Raw genomic sequence first — 23538 nt, forward strand, 5'->3', positions numbered from 1 at the left:
GGCCAGTGTTAGACTAGATAAAAATAACCTTGTTTTTATGTGGTGGCTGAAGTGGCTTGGTTCTGCCTTTTTTTTTCTACATTATTTGTTTCCTTGTCTGAGCACTGGACTGTATTTTAATATTATAACTGGGGCTCAAACCTACAAACCTTTTATCTGGATTTTGAATGTGACCTTTCCTTTCCCCAGTGTTTGGATGTATTCATTTTTGGTTTTGCCATTATGACTACTAAACTACTAAATTTGGATCTAGGTTTGGATTCCAGTCTCTCACCTTACTAAAATTTGAGGTTTTGAGATGTAGGATTTTTCCTTTTGGGAGCATTTCTAATTAGTATAAAATATTCCCTCGTTGCTTGCATCCCAAAATGTTCTTATATCTCCATGACCCTTTGCAGTTAGGTCTGGTCCTCCTTTGTGTTTGCTGCTAATCTGATTTTTGTGTCATCTGCTGATGTGATCGTGGTGGAGTTTGCGTTGGAGAAACACTGGATAACATTAAGCAGCTTCGCAGCATGTCATTTTTTTGTTTAGTTGGCCAAAGAGCCTCTGGAAGCCCTTAATGTCTTGCATGGGACTACAGGTAGCAGAACCCTTCACTTTACCATTGTAACAAAAGTAGCTTTGCATATCATCTTGAAGTGTTGCTTATACTTCAAGTGGCTCACAGATGGGGAATCGTGTTATAGACAGCCAACAGGTGATGGTCAGTCTCATTTGAGCATAACATAGTGGATGCTGTTAGAAACAAATAATAATTAATTATTTCCAGGAAATGAAATATGACTCTCAAGCTCAAGTACTTTGGGCTCATATAGATGGTTTGAGACCTTGCTTCCAAGTCCCTATGTGTATATCAGTTAGATGTTTTTGTCTTTGAGTAGTCAATCTAAAAATGTTGACTTGTCCTGCTATCTGTAGTTTGGATACCATTATCGGGTATCTGGAATTTAATATCAGTGATACCAAAGGATTTCTACAGGAACTACATTGAAAAGTAATCGAATTTAATAAAAATTGTTAAATTTTTTACAGGTTTTTGAACCTATCTATTAAAAAATCTATAGCAGGGATATAATTTTCTGTCAAATTCTATAGGATAGTTTAAAAAAAACCTGTAAAAAGAGAGAGTATTTTCTGTTAATTCTATGAGGTTTTTGGGTTTTTTTTTTTTCCATCAAGGTGTGTATGAGTGTTCTGCTGGACGTCCCATTGGTGCAGCCTCTTTTGTGTCTAGGAGTTGGCCTTTTCCATCATGTAGAATAAGACTTTTAATTGTAAGAAGCTTCTGCATGTGAAAATGAGTGTTGCACTTGTTTTTCAAAGCATGTGAAGGGAATATATAGTGATTTTGGCCACAGGCAAAAGTTTTAGTAATCAGGCTAAAAAAGATAATCCTGTGGTGCCACTCACTGCAAACTCCGTAGCGTTCAGTGTATTTTATATAGATTCCTCATTTGTAGAATTGTAGCTTTTCAGTTGCAAGCAATTGTTCCTTTTGAAACTGAGTTTATATGGTATGTTTTGTATTTGAATTACCTTTATTTTCACTGTTAGTATACATACACAGATAACCCAGGGTCAAGATCAAATGCTGTTTAGTTTAATATACTTATCAACTCATATGTATAACATGTATGTTGCATTCTTGTTTTGTGCAGTACCTTGTTTCAGACACCGTCCTAAAGGAGCGTCTGGATCCGGAAACACTGGAATCATTAGGGCTCATCAAACAGTCTCAGCAGTTTAATCAGAAATCTGTTAAAATCAAGACAAAACTTTTGTAAGTGTGTGTGTGTAGATTTTTTGGGGGGTGCAGGTCAATTTCTTTAAATGTAGCTTTTTATAATCTATATATTTTCAAAGTAATGTTTTCCATGTTGAAAATTTTATGAAATACTTGGTGGTTTTTAAAGTGAAATGTTTTGTTGTACTAAAATTACTCCTTGGTAATAAAACATAATTTGTCCTTTTATATTTTTCATAGATACAGTAAAAGCTCTTTTATCCAGCTCTTCACCAACCATCAAGCTCTATAAATCGGCATTTCTGATCTGCACTGAAAATCCGGTTTATAGCGCAGTTGGTGCGGGACCGGCTGGGGTGTGGGAGGGGCTGTGGGGCATGCTCTGAGAGGGACTTTGGGTCTGGGAGGGGCTTGGGGCACGGGAGGAGCTTGGAGTCCTTGGGGGGAGGAGGAGGGTGCTCACCTCTGGCGGCTCCCTGCAAGCGGCTCCCTGTCCCTGCTGTTGCTGGTGGAGGCACAGCCGGGTGGCTTGTAGGCACGCTACCTCTGTCCCCCCTCCCCGAGCGTTGACTCCGCAGCTCCCAGCCCATTGGCCGGGAACCGTGGCCAGTGGGAACTGTGGGTGGGGGGTGCCTACAGATGGAGGCAGTGTGCCTCCTTGCAGAGGCAGAGCCACCTGGCCGTGCCTCCACCAGGAGCAGCAGGGATTGGGAGTTGCTTGTGGGGAGCCACCGGAGGTGAGTGCGCCCTCCCAATCCGGCCCTCCCATGCCCCAAACCCCATTCTGGACCCAAACTCCCTCCCAGAGCGCACCCTGCAGCCCCTCCCATGCCCCCTGCACTCCAAACCCCTCCCTCTGAGTTAACCGGCATTTTTAATTTACTGGCACCCCCCTGTTTCCAGCGTGCCGGTTAAAAAAGCTTTTACTGTATGTGAAATTTACATTTTATTATAATGCCTAATTATCTTTGCTCCAGTGGTTTCAAATATTTAAGCTTTCAATGGTAGAAAATGCTAACTTGCAAAATACTTAAAAATAAATTACTAATATCTCTGACTTAAGCATAGGCTTTTGTTGTTTTCCTAAACTATCTAGTGCAGTGCTTTTGGTCTTTGGATTGTAAGCAAAGGCTCTGTATCTACATGTCTACTGTTTCATTTTCAGTGTCTATGAAATGCAATTAAAATTAGTTTAGATCCCTAGAGCGCAATCCTGAAAGGTGCTGATACTCTGACCCCATCCATCAAAGCAGTTAGGAACAAGTTTAATATTAAGCACATGATAGTCCCATTGATTTAAAAGGGATTAATCACATGCTGAAAGTTAAATGTGAGCTTGATGTTTCTGTTAGTCTGGGACCTGTGCTCAGCAACTCAAGGTCCTTAGCCACTATTTGAAATGAAGCTTATTGTTTTCTGCATTCTGTAGTTTTCCTAATGGTTGGAAATAAAACCATTAATTCATAAGCATGTATTCAATGTTGGTAGATAAGTTTAATATTTATAAAATATTTAACCTGTATAAACTTTACTATTATGAATAGCTATCTTGTGCTGAGCTGTACTCCTCATTTGATAGTGTTTAATATCTATTTATCTAATTGCAGTTATAAACAACAGAAATTTAACTTATTAAGAGAAGAGAATGAAGGTTATGCAAAGCTGATTGCTGAACTGGGGCAAGATTTATCCGGCAATATCACTAGTGATTTAATCCTAGAAAATATCAAATCTTTAATAGGTAAGGAATTTATTGAAGCAAATATAAGTAATTATTTTCCTATATAATCACCTTGAGTTGCTTCTGTAGAGAGCCATTCTGGACAACTTTTTTGGTGTCTTTTGGGGATCAGACAGCAGATTTACGGTGCTAAGGTAACACATTGCGTTGCATAATCTCCGGGATTGGTTCTGTAGGCAGAAGTTTCTTTTGGGGAGTTTCTGTGGTAGTGTTAATTATGTAAATGCTATGTATTTCAATTTACTAGTGGTGCTGAAGTTGTCAGCCCAGCTTTACATGTGGTTCTCCACAATTTATTTATTTTGGACTATATATATTTAAGAATGGAGTTTTATGATGATGCATCCTTCTTTTTAATTGGTGGGAGCATGGTGACTTACCGGTGCCTTTTTTTTTTTTTTTTTTTTATTAGTTTAGATACCCAGAAGAATAAATGGCTATCCAGTTAGTCTAAAAAGCAGAAATCAAAGAAATTGGTATTTCTTAAATGAAATGAAAATCAGTAAATGTTGTTGGATTCCCTCACATAGGTCCATCTGTGGTTGGTTAAGTACTCATAAAGGATCGAACTTGGCAAAAGAGTGTCACAATGGGAGCCCAAGTTAGATTAAAAAAAAAAAAAATCTAAATCTGCTCAGATCAGCTATATATAAATACATTTTTAGTGACTGCTTGCAAATTAGCCTTCCACATTGAGACTAAAAGTTTGATTATATGTAGCTGTTCTGTATGCACATAATGCAGCACCTTCGGCAGACTAAGACCTTAAGTAATTTAGCTGTTTCAGATTTGCAGTTTAGTTAAAAATAGGTAAAATGACCACATACTGCTTTGTTTGCTTAATATTATAAGTGAGCAGGCAACAGTAAAATACAGACAGAGTCTGGGTTGCCTGGTAAATTAACCATACTTCAATTGCTTGTGTGTGTATACAAGCCTGTATTTTAGACCAGGGGTTCTCAAACTGGGGGTCCTGACCCCTCATGAGGTTGTGAGGTTATTACGTGGGGGTCGTGAGCCCTCAGCTTCCACCCCCAAACCCGACTTCCCTCCAGCATTTATAATAGTGTTTAGTATAAAAATTGTTTTTTAATTTGTAAAGGGGGTCGCTCTCAGAGGCTTGCTATGTGAAAGGGGTCACCGATACAAAAGTTTGAGAACCTCTGTTTTAGACTGACTTCATCTCCCCCCTCCCCCACCTGAAAGTCTGCGCAGGTATTGTCTCCGTACCTCATAGTCTTCTAACTCCTTTTATTCCCCTGGAGCAGAGGATTTTTGTCATATATGGGTTCTTTAAGAACATAGACCTCTAGGGACAGAGTGTGCAGTATGTGTTTAATGTAAGACATTTCCTGATGTATACAGGTCCAAGTTTGCTTCCCTTCTTACGAGGATAGCAGTAAAGGAGTTTGAGTGAGACGACTCAGCAGTACTAAGAGTGGGAGATCTCAAATAATCCCACTGAAACAATTAGTTTAAATTAAACTGGACTCAAAACTGTCTTTGGACATTTCTACCAACAGTTTCCCCAGTTTATAATCCTCACCTTGCATTATAAAGTGTGGGCTAGAAGTAGCAACAAACCTGCTGTGGAGAGCTGGAGTGAGAGAAACTGATATTTTATAATGAGTCTCCTTTCAACATTTTACTTCCTCTGTAATTGATTGTTTGCTCACTATCTCCATCAGCTTTTAGGTTGTCTCCCCAGAGAACTATCAGGGTCTGTCTAATAGTTTTATAGTAGAGAGGTTAAACCAGGCATGTCTAAGATTACTTCCACAGGAGACATTGATAATTTAGTTTTATTTTCCACAAATTAATAAAATACTTAGCAAAATTGATAGTACTGGGAGAGAAGATATATTGAAAGTCTATGAATAAATGAACGTTTCCTAAACTGAAAAGATTGCAGTGGCTTAGTGTGTTTCTTAATAGTTTAAAAATAGGTCTTGCCAGCCTTGAGGGAAACAATTACATATAGGCTGCAATGGTGAGTCAAATATTCACCCATTTAATTATATACGCTTCTCCAAGCATATATGGGGGTTGTCCTAGTTTCAGGGTAACTGTACCAGTATTTTCGCCCTCTGCAGTGCATGCAAGGAGTGCCCAGTCAGGTCTCAGTTCTTCTGTTGTCACCTGTGTCTGGGTAGAGACCCTTGTCCCATGCCCTTCTGATTGCAGGTTTTAAGACTGCCCAACTCCCTACCTTACACTGTCATATCCCCAGTCTGCCTAAAGGCCAGCACCTGTTCGTTGCTTTTTCTTTGAAGGCTATGAATAGTGAATTGCCTGCAGTTATAAGTTACCACACAGCTCTTTCTAAGCAAGCACATTTATTCTTAAGGTAAAAGCATTACAGAGAGAACATTAAATCAATTTATTGGTTATTTTATAACACACACTAAATATACCAGGAGTCACCCATCATTTTTTAGGGCCCTAGTAGGCCAAAGCCTTTCCCACCCTTCTGCAATGATTGGGGACCTCTCGTGGTGCTCCCTCTCTCCGAGTTGCATGTGATCTCTAGCCCACAGTGATACATAAACTTAATCAGATTGCAGTATCTGTCACTGGGCCTTGAATAAAGGACTTCAGTTGATATGGTTGAAGATTTGTGGCTTCCCTCTTTTTCAGACCTCCTGAAATCTGATATCTATCTGAGTGGGTGTCTGCCAAGCCAGATGAAATGAAAGAACAAACCCTTCAAGTCAAATACCTCTCTCTTGTTTAGAATCAAAAGGGAGCATTTGTAGTAAGCATTATTTTAGGACATATTGTCATTTTAATTAGGTCATTCTACCCATTAGAGATAAGAGGAACAGTTCTGAAAGGTCATCTTTGATTTATTTTTTTTTTTTTGGTCAGCCGTATATAAAATTTTGCAGGAATGCAGAAGTGGGAGCACCTAGATACCCAAGTGATTTCTCAGCGTTAAAAAAAGGAGCAACTGATTGTCTGAATGCAGGACTAGACAGCTAATACTTCTGTTTTATTAGAATTACTGTTGAAAGCTAAAATGTTACCAGAGTGTTCGATTAAGGCAATTAAATTAGAGCTGAATGAAATTTGAAGAGTGAATAGCCTGTCCTAGGGGTTCTATAGCAAGGACAAGGAGTATGGGAAAAAGTGGGTGATACTGCCTTGTCCCTCTTTAGGAGAAGTGTGCAAAATCTGGTGCCACTTAAGGAAGTTTCTGCAAAAGCCAAATCTAAATCATGGGGAGGAGGTATCTGTATTCAAACCCTGTTAAAAGCTGCCTCTGTGTATTGGGAAGCCACTTCAGTTTGGGGCTTGCTGGGTCTCAGAGAAGAAGGATTTTGCAACAAGACTGTTGTTAAACATTGAGCCAAAACTAAATTGATCTGATTAATTAAAATGGGGAAGAGACTTCAGGCAAGATACCCAAATTTTACAGACACCTTAACATCAGTAAGGAAATGGGATAGTAAGAGTCAGAGCTTTCATGCCTCCTTTCATGTTTTAGTATTTAAGGAATAATAGCTAAATTAGATGACTGCGGAGAAGACTGCTCCAGTACCCTATACTTTACAAAGGCTGTGCTAATATCTGATAAAGTTCAGCTTCAAATCTAGCAGAGATCAATTTTGTAGTTGCCTGAGGTAGCTGGTATTGTAGGTACTTTGACGCTTATTTTAGAAGAGGGCTATAGAATGCTTTCACTATTTACTACAGAGAGTATAGTACTACTCAAAATTTAAAATATGTTTTACAGATCACCTCTGTCTTGCATAGTTCTCTTGACTCAAAACTAGTTTTCCATAAAATATCTGTTCCTTTGTAGTACTAATTAAGATAGTTAGAAGTACTGCAGGCATTAGGTCTGTTCAAATCATCTTATAGCTATTAAACCAGCCATTCTGTTTTCACCAAAAGCTATTTCTATGGCAATTTAAAAATTAAGATGTAACACCTTACTCCTCAGTGTGCGATTATCTGACACACAATTGGTATATTTTGGATAACCCGTGTCAGTCTTTAACTGACCAGAACTTCCTGTTTTGCAATGGTGAGGTTAACATTTTACTAAAGAAAATACCTTGATCTCTTATCACAGTGAATATTGGTATTTTCCTTTGGCAGGTGCGGCAGAAGGAACTGACTAAAAATAGAGTTCATAATGACTTTTTTTTTTTTTTTGCTGAAATCTGAGTGTTAATATACAATAGTATTTAACAAGAACACTGAATTTTTAGCTTTTTACTTTAATCTAAATCTCAGTTCTATCCCTAACTTTGAAATTCTGATGTTTACTACAGCTGTCAACTTCTATATTTAATATAGTACCATAAAGCCAAAATATATACTGCTCTGTTTAATTTTGTCTATTTATTTTGATGTAGAGAGAATTGCTTTTTATTCAGAGTAAATGGCTGAAAAGATTTTTTTTTAATGGCTCATTTGCAATTTTTCCTAATTCTAATTTAATTGTGTTGTATTAGGAAATGAGAAATAGAACTGAATTTTTAACTTGTATTTTTTCCCCCAATAGGATGTTTTAACTTGGATCCCAACAGAGTTTTGGATATTATCTTAGAAGTCTATGAATGTAGGCCGGAATATGATGAATTCTTTGTACCTTTGATAGAATCGTACATGTATATGTGTGAACCTCAAACTCTGTGTCATATCCTTGGGTTCAAATTCAAATTCTATCAGGTAATATAGATGTACTTTTAATATTTGAGCACCCCTTCTTCTGTCAACCCCTATTTCTGTGTAATTTCAGTGATGTAAGTTTTTGATGCTTGTTTAGGAAAAAAGTTTTCTTTCCACAAAATACAATTAGCATTGGTTGTAGAAGTCCAATTTTAGAAATAGTACGTTTCTCTATTTATGATACTTTAACGTGGGATAACTTTTTGCATTAAAATTTTTAACCATCGATGTATAATCTAAAATGGAAATTGTTCAGTACTATATTTGAATCAAGCATTTTTTAGAGTACACTTTAAGTGTTTGACTGTATTGTCCTCCATTTGAACTTGTAGATGAAATGTGCAAGTTCTTACATTACTGGAAATGACACATTCTTATAAACCGCAGACTAGACCCCTAAGAATGAGGAAAGCATGGCTGATGTTTAGTGTGATATCTCAACTGCAGAACTAGTAATTGCATGCAGTCACTGTGAGATGCGAAAGAAGATAATCGGTTGCACATCTTTCTTCATTCAGAATCAATATAGTAACAGGACCATATACAATGACAGAATTAATATGTTTGATAAAAGCTCTCCCTGTCCCCATTATTAAGATGCCTGCTTTCTCTATTCTTACTGGCATTTTTTATTTTTTAAAAGTAAGTTTTACTTTTCTGTGACATTCTTGATTTGCTGTTTCTAAAAATGATAATGCTTGTCTTTTAGGAACCAAATGGTGAAACACCTTCCTCTTTATACAGAGTTGCTGCAGTACTTTTGCAACATAATCTTATAGATTTGGAAGATCTTTATGTACATGTAAGTTATTTATTTTTCTCTAACTAAATGTTACTAGTAAGAACAATGAATATGAAATTGGGCTTGCAGCTGACCTGTTTCTCATACTGCTAAAACTGTTACCACAGAGAATTCAGAGAAAAGAATTTAGATGGATTACCTACTCCAGTCTTTCACACTCTCAGCCGAAATGTGTCCCAGGAGATCCAATACTTCCTGTGGCACTTCAGGCAGGAGCATCTACAGCTTGTAGCTGGCATGGTCAACTGGGCAGTTACACTTAACAGAGAGCTGCTAGGTGTGCTCATCAAGCCAGGCAACCAGGAAAAGGAATTTCAACAATTTGCGGGGCTTTAAAGGGGAGGGGTGACTTCCTGTCTACCTGCCCCCTGGGCAGCAGAGTTCACAATGGTGACCAGAGTGGTCAATGTGGCTCATTGTGGAACAGCTTCTAGAGGCCAGCAACAGTCGATGTAAGTAACGCAGTGGCTACGCTAGCCCTGTGTCAACCTAACTACATTGATCTTAGTTGGATTTCAATACTTTTCTGTTTTGTTTTTTGAATTATCGATGGCTCTGAGGACAGTGTGCAGTATGATTCCTCAGTCTTCCTTACTTGATTAGGGTATGTCATGAATGTATCATTTTTGAAGTGCTGCTGGGAAGTTAAAACAAAAAACTCTCCTTTCTAGGGAATGACCTGATTTCTTCAGGAAGAAGAAGGGATCTAGCTTTTTCTCCTTCAAGCTTATTGATCAAAAAGTAGTTTCAGGTTATGTTAATTTTTCTTTACATATCTTAACACCATCCATGTTTTATTTTCTCAGCTTCTTCCAGTAGATAATGCCATTCTTGAAGAACACAAACGAGAGATTGTAGAGGCTAAACAAATTGTTAGGAAACTTACAATGGTGGTTTTGTCCTCTGAAAAGACTGAAGAGAAAGAGAAGGAAAAGGACAAGGAAGAGGAAAAAACTGAAAAGGTATTTTTTCAAATGAGTTAATTATAATTGTAAACATAACATGGTCATTGCTATGAAAATTACTTTTTTGTCTTTTTAATACAGTGTATCCAGTTGTAATGATAAATTTAATTGGCTGTTTATCTAAAACAAAACCAGAACTGTAATTAAACTGTTTTCTCTCCTATTCCAACTTCTGATGTAATTTTTGTTATGCAAGAAACCCTTCCCCCAAAAGTGTTGGTTTTAGTGTCTTGTCCTGAATTCATTCAAGGTTGTATATTCAGTTCTGTAGTTAGGTAGTTTGATTCCCTCCTTCCTCTCCCTCCCACCCCCCTTCTTATCACCTTCGATAAATATCGCTCAAGATTTGCCTACCTTTTGTGCTGGTTTAACAAGCTTTGGTGTGTTGTTAATCTTGGTAGGAGGTGTCATCATGTAACCCACAATTGATTTTTGACTATGCAGGGTTTATATAATCTATTACACACAAACTGCTCCAAAAGAACATTATTAAGGTGCAAAGTCAAGCACTTAAAAGTTAGGAATGCCAGAACTAAGGTTGCCTGTGCAGCCCCATTGTGCGTGTTCATTGTGATATAATCTTTAATTACATGACCACATACTATTTTTTCCCATAGGACCTCTTTCTCATTCAGCCCACAGAGTGGACAATGCTTCCTTAATGAGAAGCTATTTAAATATTTTTTTCTTCTCTTCACAGTTCAGTTTGTGGCCCATGCCTTATTTACTGCATACTATTCAAACTCTGTGTTGAAAACAGTTATTAGTTTCCTCATGGGCTTTCTTATGGTGCTCATAACTATCCTCTCTTGAGTGCTTCACAGACACTGATTAATTTATTTTCACTAATGGTTGGGGGGTAGAGGGACTTATCTCCACATTTTACAGGTGGGGAACTGAGGGCAGAGAGATTAAGGGGATAAGTATCCACTAATTTTGCATGCCCAGTTTGAGATGCCTAGGATCTGATTTGTCAGAATACTTAGCATTTTATAGCACATTATATAGTCAAGCATAGCTCCCAGTAACTTCACATGCATTAGAGTGCTCAGCACTTCTGCAAATCAGTCCCCCAGGGTGTCAAGTTGGGCACCCAGAAAGCAAGGAGAGCATAATTAGTGACCACCTGTGAAAAGTTTGGTTTAAGTGACTGGCCAAGCATCACATAGGAGCTCTATGGCAGAGATACTGATAAAATCCAGACCTCCAGGGTGGCATTCAAATGCCTTAACCCTGAGACCGTTCTTTCTCTTCCTGCAAGCCCCTGCCTAATTCACTATTCACCTTCCAACTTCTGCAACAAACGAAGTGAGGATCAGATAAGTCTCCTTCACTACACAACCCTGATTTGCCCCATAACAGTTCCATCCTCTGCACTGAATGAGGCAGGGGTCCTATGGCGAAAAAAATATGTGAATGTGTAATTTTTCACAAGAGGGCTGAATTGTAGTTCCACAGGCAATCTTAGTATTAAGAGGCATTGTGTTGCTGTCTCTCCAAGTTGTCTTTGAAAATCTTAGCCTAATTGTTTTGTAGCTAATATGAAAATAAACCTGTTCTAATCCATGATTTTTGACTCTTTTGTTATGTATGGTACAGCTGGGTGAGGACATTTGAAAAGACACAGTTTAACTTCTGTGAAATAAAGTTGGCTGGATGATGGAGCATGATGGAGAGATGCTCATTACATGAATCTTTAGCTGTTGTCTTCAGTGCTAGAAATTAATATTGTCTGAAAACAGACTATTGTGAAAAATCAATAGTTTAATATTGGCAAAAAGCAGTATCCACTTTTGCCTGTGGAGATGAGTTTAGGATAATGAATAAACAGTCAATTTCAGAATACAGGTAGTGCAAGTGTTAGAGGTCACAGGACAGAGCAATGTTACTAGATTTGTACCTCTGAGAACAGTTCCATGCAGTGAATCTTAGGTGCACTGTGCTGCTGTAGAATTTCAGTGGAGACATGCACTATAGCGATGAAAGAGTTTCTCCTATTGCTGTAGTTAATCCACCTCCCTGAGAGGTTGTAGCTCGGTCGACTGAAGAATTCTTCCATTGATCTAGCACTGTCTACATGGGGGATTAGGTTGGCATAGCTATGTCTCTCGGGGGGGTGGGGTTTTTGCACCCCAGAGATATAGTTTTGCTGATGTATGTTTTCAGTATAGACCTGCCTTTAGTCTTTTGTGTCCAGTGGTGAAAACTAGGGCTGTCAAGCGATTAATCGCTTTGTTAAACAATAATAAAATACCAGTTATATAAATATTTTTGGATGTTTTCCACATTTCCAAATATATTGATTTCAGTTACAACACAGAATACAAAGTGTACAGTGCTCACTTTATATTTATTTTTTATTATAAATATTTGCACTGTAAAAATAAAAGAAAGTATTTTTCAATTCACTTAACACAAGTACTGTAATGCAATCTCTTTATCATGAAAGTTGAACTTACAAATGTAGTTATGTGCAAAAAATAACTACATTCCAAAACAAAACAATGTAAAACTTTAGAGCCTACGAGTCTACTCTGTCCTACTTCTTGTTCAGCCAATCACTGAGACAAACACATTTGTTTACATGTGCAGGAGATAATACTGCCCGCTTCTTGTTTACTATGTCACTTGAAAGTGAGAACAGGCGTTCGCATGGCACTGTTGTAGCTGGCGTTGCAAGATATTTACTTGCCACATGCACTAAAGATTTATATGTCCCTTCATGCATCCATGCTGATGATGGGTTCTGTTCGATAATGATTCAAAGCAGTGCAGACCAATGCATGTTCATTTTTATCATCTGAGTCAGGATGTCACCAGCAGAAGGTTGATTTTTTTTGGTGGTTCGGGTTCTATAGTTTCCACATCAGAGTGCTGCTCTTTTAAGACTTCTGAAATCATGCTTCACACCCCGTCCCTCTTAGATTTTGGAAGGCACTTCAGAGTCTTAAATCTTGGGTCGAGTGCTGTAGCTATCTTTACCCTGTTCTAGAAATACATCATTTCCCCCCCCACCCCCCTTCCTAATTTGGCGATCTGTAGCAGTACCATGACAATGCCCTGTTTCTTTTCCCCTTTTATCTTCACCCAGAGACTTTAAACTGTTCTGCCTCTTACCTCCAAGATTATATATTCTTGCTATTTAATTCAATACTACCTCCCTTATTTCCCTGCTTGTCCTTCCTAAATAAGTATATCCCTCTATACTAATATTCCAGTCATGAGACTTATCCCACGATATCTCAGTGATCCAAATTATGTCATAATTTAGCTTGTAAAAAGAAAAGGAGTACTTGTGGCACCTTAGAGACTAACAAATTTATTTGAGCATAAGCTTTCGTGAGCTACAGCTCACTTCATCGGATGCATTCAGTGGAAAATACAGTGAGGAGATTTATATGCATAGAGAACATGAAACAATGGGTATTGCCATACACACTGTAAACAGAGTGATCACCTAAGGTGAGCTATTACCAGCAGGAGAGCGGGGGAAGGAGGGGGTGGAAAACCTTTTGTAGTGATAATCAAGGTGGGCCATTTCCAGCAGTTGACAAGAACGTCTGAGGAACAGTGGGGGGAGAGGGGGAATAAACATGGGGAAATCATTTTACTTTGTGTAATGACCCATCCACTCCCAGTCTCTATTCAAGTCTAAGTTAATTGTATCCAGTTTACAAATTAATTCCAAAGCAGCAGTCTCTCGTTGGAGTCTGTTTTTGAAGTTTTTTTGTTGAAGTATTGCCACTTTTAGGTCTGTAATCGAGTGACCAGAGAGATTGAAGTGTTCTCCAACTGGTTTTTGAATGTTATAATTCTTGACGTCTGATTTGTGTCCATTTATTCTTTTACGTAGAGACTGTCCAGTTTGACCAATGTACCTGGCAGAAGGGCATTGCTGGCACATGATGGCATATATCACATTGGTAGATGTGCAGGTGAACGAGCCTCTGATAGTGTGGCTGATGTGATTAGGCCCTATGATGGCGTCCCCTGAATAGATATGTGGACACAGTTGGCAACGGGCTTTGTTGCAAGGATAGGTTCCTGGGTTGGTGGTTCTGTTGTGTGGTGTGTGGTTGCTGGTGAGTATTTGCTTCAGGTTGGGGGGCTGTCTGTAAGCAAGGACTGGCCTGTCTCCCAAGATTTGTGAGAGTGATGGGTCGTCCTTCAGGATAGGTTGTAGATCCTTGATGATGTGTTGGAGAGGTTTTACTTGGGAGCTGAAGGTGATAGCTAGTGGCGTTCTGTTGACAGAGCCAGAAGAGTACCCAGAAGTCACCTACTACAGGACAGGCCCAACTAAGAAAATAACAGAACGCCATTAGCCATCACCTTCAGCCACTGTTCCTCAGACGTTCTTGTCAACTGATGGAAATGGCTCACCTTGATTATCACTACGAAAGGTCGTCCTCCCCCACCCACTCTCCTCCTGGTAATAGCTCACCTTAAGTGATCACTCTGGTTACAGTGTGTATGGTAACACCCATTGTTTCATGTTTTCTATGTATATAAATCTCCCTACTGATTTCCACTGAATGCATCCGATGAAGTGAGCTGTAGCTCACGAAAGCTTATGCTCAAATAAATTTGTTAGTCTCTAAGGTGCCACAAGTACTCCTTTTCTTTTTGCGAATACAGACTAACACGGCTGCTACTCTGAAACGTAGCTTGTGTTGTTGTATTTCCAGTTCTTCCATTTATTTTCCAAACTCCTAGCATTTGTGTGTAGACATCTAGGATGTTGAGCAGATTCCCCTCACTGTTTTCCCTCTTGTTGTTGTTATGACCCTATTATAATTTTCCATCCCTTCCCCCTTACCCACACCCCAACTCTCTATTAAGATCACCTTTTTTTAAAAAAAATCTACTTGTGGGTTTTGTCACCTGCCCCCTTTGAGTTTAAAGACCTCCTCATTACGCTGGCAAGTCGGTGCACCAAGATGCTCGTCCCTTTCTTGGTCAGGTGGACCCCATCTCTTCCGCGCGCCTGTGGGTACCTCCTCCGAAGCTCCCATTGGCCGTGGTTCTCCGTTCCTGGCCAATGGGAGCTTCGGAGGAGGTACCCACAGGCAAGAGCAGCGCCGGGGCTGCAGGGACATGGTGCGGGCCACTTCTCGGAGCGGCGTAGGGCCCACGGCACTACTGGGTGGCAAATCCGCAGGCCGGATCCAAAGCCCTGAGGGGCGGATCTGACCTCCGGGCCGTAGTTTGCCCACCCCTGCTCTACTGGAAGAATGAAAAAGAATACCACCTGTGCCCCCAACTCTTTCACCCTCACTACAAGAGCCCTGTAGTCACTAGTGATCTGCTCAAGGTCATACCTAGTAGTATTATATAATGCCCATGTGGGTGAGGAGCAGAGGGTAGTAGTCAGAGGGACAGATGAGCCACATCAAGCTTTCTGTAATGTCTCAGATGCAGGCTCCAAGCATGCAGCATGCCTCCATGGACATCAAGTCAGGTTGGCAGATTGGTGCCTCATCCCCTTCCAAAGGGGAGTGACGGTGGTCGGGGTCTCCTACTTTTCCTCCTCTTGGGTGTAGTGGCTGTGAGCCTGCCAACCTTCAGGGCAGATGGCTCCTCTTCCTCAGCCACTAGGTCTGCTCCTTTCTTACTGTTGTCAGTACAGCATACCTGTTCTTCACCTCAATGGATGAGGGACCTGCATGGGAGGGAAGCAGTGTCTTCTGCCTGAAGTAGCCAGCAGATGGTCTTCTCCCTATAGAGCAGCTGAGTCTCCTTCCTCATCTGGTGTTGCTATATCTTTTCTAGTTGGCTAGCATCCTCCATCCTGGATGTCTCCTTTTGCATTCTACTGATGAAATCCTGGTGCTCCTGGATGCTACACAGATGAGCCGCCATCTCCTTTCATTTTAAAATGCAGTATTTGGCAACCTAATTTTACTTGCCATAGAATTAAGTTCCAGATTCTGTTTCTTTTAAAACAGTTGCTGACATGAAAACCACAGTATACAGCATTGTATAAGAGGTGATTTCTTCCACTATTGAAAGGGAAACTTTTACATTTTCAAATTCAGATTCTCGCATAAATATTTAAATAATACTTTAAATGTTGCCTTTAAAAATTAAGTATATTCAGTTCACTATAATGTCTAAATACACCATTCAGTTCAGACTTTTCGTTTTTCTAACAGCACTTTGTACATTGTAATGGTATTTAATACACATTTTCCTATTAAAAAACTCAGTCCCATTTGTAAAAACAATACTCACTGCTGCAAGGAACAATACTCTAGAATTAGTATTTAGGTTTGATTATGATTGTGTTGCTGAAGAGTGTGATCATATCTTACAAATATTTTAAATACATTTTTAAAAAAATGTGTAATAGGAGTATTTACCGAATGGTAAAATACATTTTGAAATAATTATGGTGCATACAAAAAAAATTATGTCATCTTGTAGATTTTAACCCTTCTACTGAAGAGGAAACATGGGGAGGTTTTAGGAATGCATTAAACTTTTGACTCTAATTTCTTGTTTGATATCTTTTTTTAGCCACCTGACAACCAGAAACTTGGTTTGTTGGAAGCTTTGCTAAAAGTTGGTGATTGGCAGCATGCACAAAGTATTATGGATCAAATGCCTCCATTTTATGCCACTTCACACAGGCCTATTGCCATTGCCCTTTGCCAGCTTGTACATGTGACCATTGAGCCTTTGTACCGCAGGTAAGATGAACAGCTGCCTTGCATTATTAAATGTTGGGAATTTGTACAGGATAGGTAGAGAATGTATTCATCATGTTTGCAGACTCTGTAAGGCTGAGAGGTGTTACATTTCTTTGTTAGGACAAGATTAAAATACATTATGAACTAGAATGGAGAAATACGCTTAATTTAATAAGGATCAATGCAAAGGACTTAGTATAGGATGGAATTTGCCTGCCCTGCTAAATACCCAGTAGTTGAGCTGTGCATGCGGGGAAGGGAAGCGTGGGGTCATGAGATTCACCATACAGCCTGGACCTAGGGCTACGGTGTACATATACTAACAGTACTCCAGCTTCTAGGTTTGAATAGATCCTGTTGCTCTTCTGTACCTCCTCCACTAGGGGTGAATCCCACTGACTCTGAGAAAATGCTGATTCCCCCGGCATGCCTCCAGCACCAGCCTAGATATTAGCCTAGGTTGGCATGCAGACTATTGTCCTTCATGCAGTGGTTCTGGTGGCACGTGAATTTCACCCATAGGAAAGAATAATTGAATATATAAGTGAATTCCAGCAAACCGATAATACAACAGAGGAAGACATGAGGTTGATAGTAGATAATACATTGAACAAGTCAACAATATGAATCTTCAGCAAAAAATGAGGGAATCAAATACTGTATTGGAGTCTTGCTAATTTGTGTAAGTAATATACATGAGACAGTTACTCTGCTCTAATAAGTAATGGTTAGGGCCAGTGTTCCCTCTAATTTTTCCATGCATGTACGGAATGAATTTTGTTATGTGCACTAATATGAAGGGGCTGAGGGGTTCAGAGTGTGGTGGGGGGGCTCAGGGCAGAGGTTTGTGGTGGGGCGGGTGGGGCTTGGGATGAGGGGCTCAGGGCTGGGGCAGAGGGTTGGGGTGGGGGGCGAGGGCTCTGGCTGGGGGTGCAGGCTCTGGGGTGGGGCCGGGGATGAGAGGTTTGGGGTGCAGGCTACCTAGGGGCTGTGGCGAGGAGAGAGGACTCCCTGCAGCTCTTTTTCCTCGCAGCAGTACCTGGGCTGGGGAGGGGGAGAGGCGTCTCTCCCCTGGCCACGGCAGGTCTGTGCTGGGGCTGGGTTGCAGCCAGGGGTGGGGTGCCTCTCCCTCGGCCAGGGGAGAGAGACACTCTCCCCCCCCTGAGTGGGGCTTAATAGGTAGCTGTGTGGCTGTGCAGCTTGGAGGAAACTTAGGTTAGGGCTCCGTGTTCCTCATGGAGGTTGCGGAAGTCGCAGATTCTGTGACTTCCTATGACCTCCGTGACTTCTGCAGCAGCCATTGGGGCTCACCCCAGGACTGCCTGAGCGACTGGCCCCAGGGACAGCCACACCAGCTGCTGCGGGAGTGCCTCTGCAGCCAGCTGCTCAGGTGGCCCTGCAGCCATCCACACCAGCTGCTGCTGGAGTGGTCCCGGCACCATCCATATTGGTGAGCAGCAGTCCTGGGGCAGCCGGAGCAGCGGCTGGCTCTGGCACTCCCCCCCAGTGGAGGCCAGAACAGCTGCTGGCCCCCCGGGGCTTCCCCCCACCCCAGCAGCTGGTGCCGGGGCTTCCCCACCCTGGCAGCTGGTGCCATGAGCCCCCCCCAGGACTCCCAGCCACTGGTGCCATGAGCTCCCCCCCGGCAGCCCGGAGGGGGTCTCCAGGGCTTCTCCCCACACCCTGGCAGCTGGTGCCACGGGCTCGCCTGGGGCTCTCCCCCCCACCCTATATCCCCCCCCCCCCGCTGCTGGTGCCACAGGCTCCCCCCTGACAATGCTCCCTCCTAATATTCAATCAGGGGTATTTATGATATAAGTCATGAACAGGTCACAGGCTGTGATATTTTGTTTCTTGCCCATGACCTGTCCATTACTTTTACTAAAAATACCCATCGGGAGCAGGTGCTCAGCTGCCCCATCCTTTATCTGTTGCTGAACCCCGAGAGACTGTTGGCAGATGCTGGGGAAACTCTGCCTCTTCTCTGCTGCTGCTTTCTGATAGTGTGAGGCGACAGCTGCAGTGAACCCTGCCACTCCTGCCAAATGTGGCTCCCTTGCAATATGCATGCGCCACAGAATTTCTAGTCAGGCGATAGCAACAGCCTCGTAATGGTGTCACCAGGTGGGGCCTGTCGTGTCCTGGAGGATGTGGCTGACTTGAAGGTGCCTTTGCTCCACACTGCTTGCCAGCCCCTTAGTTGTGCCTACCTATTGCAATCCCGGGGGGATGCCCCACAGTTTGAAAGCCAATGGTTTAGAATATCTATTTAAAAGTTTGGCAATACAATAAACTATCATATGAAATTATAGAATTGCCATCATTGGAGTTATCAAGGTTTTGCTAGGTAGCCATCTGTCAGATATATTTTACAATTAATCAAAGCATTTCTGTCCTGATACAGCGTGATAGGCTAGATAATTCAACATGTGCCTTCCAACCCAAATGTTTTGTGTCTGTGTATAACTTTGGTGTGGGAGAAATGTATAAGAGATCAAGTTGTTGATTTTTCCCTCTTTGTCTTATTCTATCCTGTATATATACATATACACAGGTACATATATGCAACTCTCAGTCAAGTTAGTATGGGTTGTACATGTGTATTTAAGGCAGAATTGATTCATGTTGGCTAATTGAACAATGGACAATCACCAGTCTGTTATAAGTTGATCCAACTGCTGGGCACCATGCGCCTATAAGCCATCTGGATCTTCATTGAGTTTAATCATTATTCCTACCTCTGCATCTACAGGGCACATTCCTGGGTTCAGACTTTTTATCTGATCCCTTCCTTGTGCTCCTGTGTTGAGTCCATTTTTTCAGGGGGATGGCTTGGTAGTTGAGAGACTGTCAATGGCTTCTTAGAGATTGTCCTTTAACAAGATATCAAACGCTCCTGGGTAGGATAGCTGACTGGAATACATCATAATACCCTTGAGCAACATTAGATGTGAGTTCAGCACATAACACAAAATGGATGTCCTAATCCAAAATGGAGTTCATAATTTGATTCAGACATATCTCACTCTGCCACTCACAGTAAATACAATATTTGTGTATGGTATCTTTCTGATATTATGTTAATGTGTTTAGCTGGTAAAGCAATTTTCAAGTTTTGTATATAATAATGACTTCACTGCATTTCTATTTACTATTTTTAAATCTTTTTTTAGTCTAAACTCTTTTGAGAGTCATGCAAACAATAAATGTTCATCTTTGAAGTAGATCAGGTCAATACTGTTCTGATTATTAAAGCAAATCTTAAATATTAGACAGTTCAAAGGACAAGTTCTATTAAAATAAGAATATTTCACTTAATGTACTTAGATTTACTTTAAAGAGAGTATTTATTTAATGTGGTGTGGGTTTTTGACCATATTAAAAATGAGGATTTTCTAAAATATTTTGTACCCACTGATGGTGATCTTGCAGTTTTTTATTTAATTATGTAGTAACAGAGTCCCTTTGATAAGAAGATGATTTGGGGATGAAATCCTGATTTCATTGTAGTTAATGGCAAAACTCCCACTAACTTCAGTGGGGCCAAAATTTCACCAAATCAATCCAGAAGACTATAATACACTGTTGCATTGAAAAAACCACTGAGAAAATAGTATAGAACCATAGTAACTAAAATCAGTTAACTAATAAACTAAATTGTTTGTCCTGACTGTAAAAGTGAATAGTCCTCATGTAGAATGTGAAATTTTATACTTCTGTTTTCACAGAGTTGGAGTACCTAAAGGGGCTAAAGGGTCACCAATTTCCAATTTGCAAAATAAGAGAGCCCCAAAACAAGCAGAAAGTTTTGAAGATTTGAGGAAGGAAGTGTTCAACATGCTTTGTTATCTTGGTCCTCATCTCTCCCATGATCCCATTTTATTTGCAAAAGTGGTTCGCTTAGGAAAAGCATTTATGAAAGAGGTTGGTAAGATAGAGCAACTTGTCTAAAGTTTTTGATGGAAACATACTATTCCTGTATGATGACAGCAAAAGATAATTTATTAAATACTAGTGATGTGTTCACATGCTGAAACAGGAAAAGTCCAAACATTTTTTAAAAGGACAGTCTCCCTTTGCTGTTTCCACCCATTGATCTCCTTTATTATAACTATTTTACAGTGTTATCTTTTGTGTGGATAGATTTTTATGAAAAAATTCTATACAATTTCCTTGAAGCTTTTGCACTGGAAAAATGTGAAGGTCATCCTGAAGGCCATGGTGAACAATAAACCAATATGGGACCATTTTTAAAAAGTTTGTTTCTCCCCATCTGTTAGGTATCATGGAGGGTGGGGAATGTGCTTTTTCTCTCCCCTTCAGTGAAAGTAATAATGGATGCCAAATCAAACCCATCCAGGTGGTTGGATATGTTGAAGAGCTGCTATTTTCTAGCTCGACCGACTGCCTCCTCTGCCACCATGATGCTGCCATACGGTAGCCATATAGGCTACCTCTCATATGCTGCTGACAGGGATGGGTTTAATTCAGAGGGCTATGAAACCTTCTAAATCACAAAGTAGCCCACTTTATTTTTAAAGTGGACCCTTTTGGGTGCTATTTTGGCCATGGACCTTACTTTTCCACTAAGTGAGTGTCAAGACTATATAGTGATCTTTTTATTTAAAAAGGGCAAAGGGGAGTTTTTTGGTATTACTCTCTTGGAATGTAGCCTTCAGATCATGTCAAGGCCCCTGGGTTGTTTTTGCTTCTGTTCCAGCAATGTTCTGTTTGATACAGTACAGGTTTGGCTACTTTGCTGACCTGCCTCATCTTTCAGGTCATCAGTGCAAAACTATAAAAACAGTTGAAGCTTAAAAGTGAAAATGAATAATATTTAAAACTTGGTGTGACTTGCATCTTTGCACTCTACAATTAGTGGCTTGCCCACTCCTTTCTTCTCTTCCTCCTGCTTTTTCACTGGTTGCTGTACTTTCTTAGGATATGTCTACACTTCATTGTAAGCTCAGGGTTCGAACTCTAACCCAGGGCTTGGACTCAGGGTCCCAGGACCCCATTGTGATGCAGGGTCCAAGCCAGAGTCAGGCTGGGACCCAGAGTTAAAACTCAATTACTTTGCAGTGTAGACACATTCCCAATGGACTTGTGCTCTGGAAATCCACCAACAGCATCCCACAATCCTACGGGCTGACTTTTTGTCCTTTGGACAGTCAAGTTTGGTGGATAGTCAGGTTTTCCAATACTACATCACTAAAAAAGAGCTAGCTCCACATTTTGGAATAAATGCGGTTTTACTCGGGTCCTGCATAATGCAGTGTAGCCACTGAGGCCCCAGATTAGGACCCAGGGTTCAACAGTTCGTAACCTGGCGTTACAAATGAGTATAGATGCTCAAGCCTAGGTTAACAAACCCAGGATCTGCTAACTCAAGTTCTACTAACCCTGAGCTTACCTTGCAGTGTAGACATACCCTTATTGGCTAAATACCATGAGTTAAATAACATCAAATGCTGGCTGACTCAACTACAGCAAGATGAATAATCTAGTATCTTACATTTCCAGTAGTAGTTGCAATAATATTACAGTAATTTTTAACTTCTCCTGCCATTCTCCCTCCTCCACTTGGATGGATGGTATTATTCCTTTATCAGAGCAGTGACTAAAAGTGCAACTTCCCTAGCACATCTCCCTCCTGCCTACTTCTGGTGTAGAAGACTGGAATTTGAATGAAAATGCGTTGAATGCCAGTGCAGAGTATTGCTATTGGACTGCCAATGCTGAATTCATATAAGCCGAGGATTTTGCTTACAGGTCTTGGCATCTCATTTAGAATACACAGACTTCTTTTAAACACAAATTTAAACCAGTGACCAGAGCCCTTCTGGCTTGCAAGGTACTTAGGTTGAGGAATTTGCAGTTTACTGTGTGGTGGTGGTAATTTCTGATGAGACTTGTAAGAATACCCTGGTCCTGGCTTCTCTGATATCTGAACCCATGTACTTCTTATAGGTATCAGGGGTTTGTCTTGGTGTCCTAGATCAAAAGTTCCCCTTCTCTTATTGCTGCATAATACTTTTTTGTAGTGCAAAACTAGAGGTTATGTAATTAAGCGTTCAGTAAATGGGAAATGAGAGAATTCCAGTTGAACATGCATCAAGAATAGTGCCCCTTTTGAATATATGCACAAGGATAATAATCAGATATTGTATTTTTAGAAATAGTTTAAAAAGTGTAATAATTTTTTATAACCTTAGGCACATGAACTATATATCTTGTAATACTGTGTACAAGTAACTGTGAGAAGTACACACACATACCATATGCTACAAATGCAGTATAGTAAAATTCTTTCTGACTTCTGATGGCAGAATCTTTGGTCTTGCATAACTTTTTAAACAGTTCCGTTGATGCATGAGCTGTAATAGAATCCCTCTCTCTCTCTCTCGTCTGTGTGGTGCAAACAGGAGTAAAACATAATACAGTAAAAGCACTGTTATTCGGTATGTTGGGGGAATGAAGGTTGCCGGTTAGGCAAAAATTCCAGATAACTTAAGGGGCTCATGGCTGGGGTTGGGGTGTGGAGGGGGTGCAGGGCATGGGCTCTGGGAGGGAGTTTGGGTAAGGGAGGGGGGCTCAGGGCAGGGGGTTGGGGCACTGGAGGGGTTTCAGGGTGCCGGATCTGGACGGAGCTCACGTCGGAGGCTCCCTGCAAGCAGTGACATGTCCCTGCTGCTCCTAGGCGGAGACGTGGCCAGGTGAGTCTGCGCACTGCCACCGCCCTGCCCCGAGTTCTGGCTCCGCAGCTTCCATTAGCTGAGGACCACCAAGGTGAGCTCCACCCGTTTCCGGCACCCCGAAATGCCAGATTCTAGAGTTTTCTGGTTTATAAAGTGCTGGAAAACATAGCTTTTACTGTAAAAACTTTTTTACCTGCTATTGTGCAGAAATGA

General features: G+C 40.8%; 1 protein-coding gene across 2 annotated transcripts in view; it reads left to right on the forward strand.

The window, feature by feature from the left end:
• Positions 1 to 23538, forward strand: part of THOC2 (THO complex subunit 2) — a 108480-nt gene that overhangs the window by 27161 nt on the left and 57781 nt on the right. For both annotated transcript variants that reach the window (XM_074962531.1, XM_074962532.1), the window contains exons 6-12: positions 1662 to 1783; positions 3355 to 3488; positions 8002 to 8168; positions 8878 to 8970; positions 9777 to 9932; positions 16455 to 16627; positions 20356 to 20551. In XM_074962531.1, the coding sequence (XP_074818632.1) occupies positions 1662 to 1783; positions 3355 to 3488; positions 8002 to 8168; positions 8878 to 8970; positions 9777 to 9932; positions 16455 to 16627; positions 20356 to 20551 (1041 nt within the window). The remainder of the gene's footprint in view (positions 1 to 1661; positions 1784 to 3354; positions 3489 to 8001; positions 8169 to 8877; positions 8971 to 9776; positions 9933 to 16454; positions 16628 to 20355; positions 20552 to 23538) is intronic.

This window comes from Natator depressus, chromosome 9, assembly GCF_965152275.1.
Source record: "Natator depressus isolate rNatDep1 chromosome 9, rNatDep2.hap1, whole genome shotgun sequence".
In the NCBI taxonomy this organism is placed as follows: Eukaryota; Metazoa; Chordata; order Testudines; family Cheloniidae; genus Natator; species Natator depressus.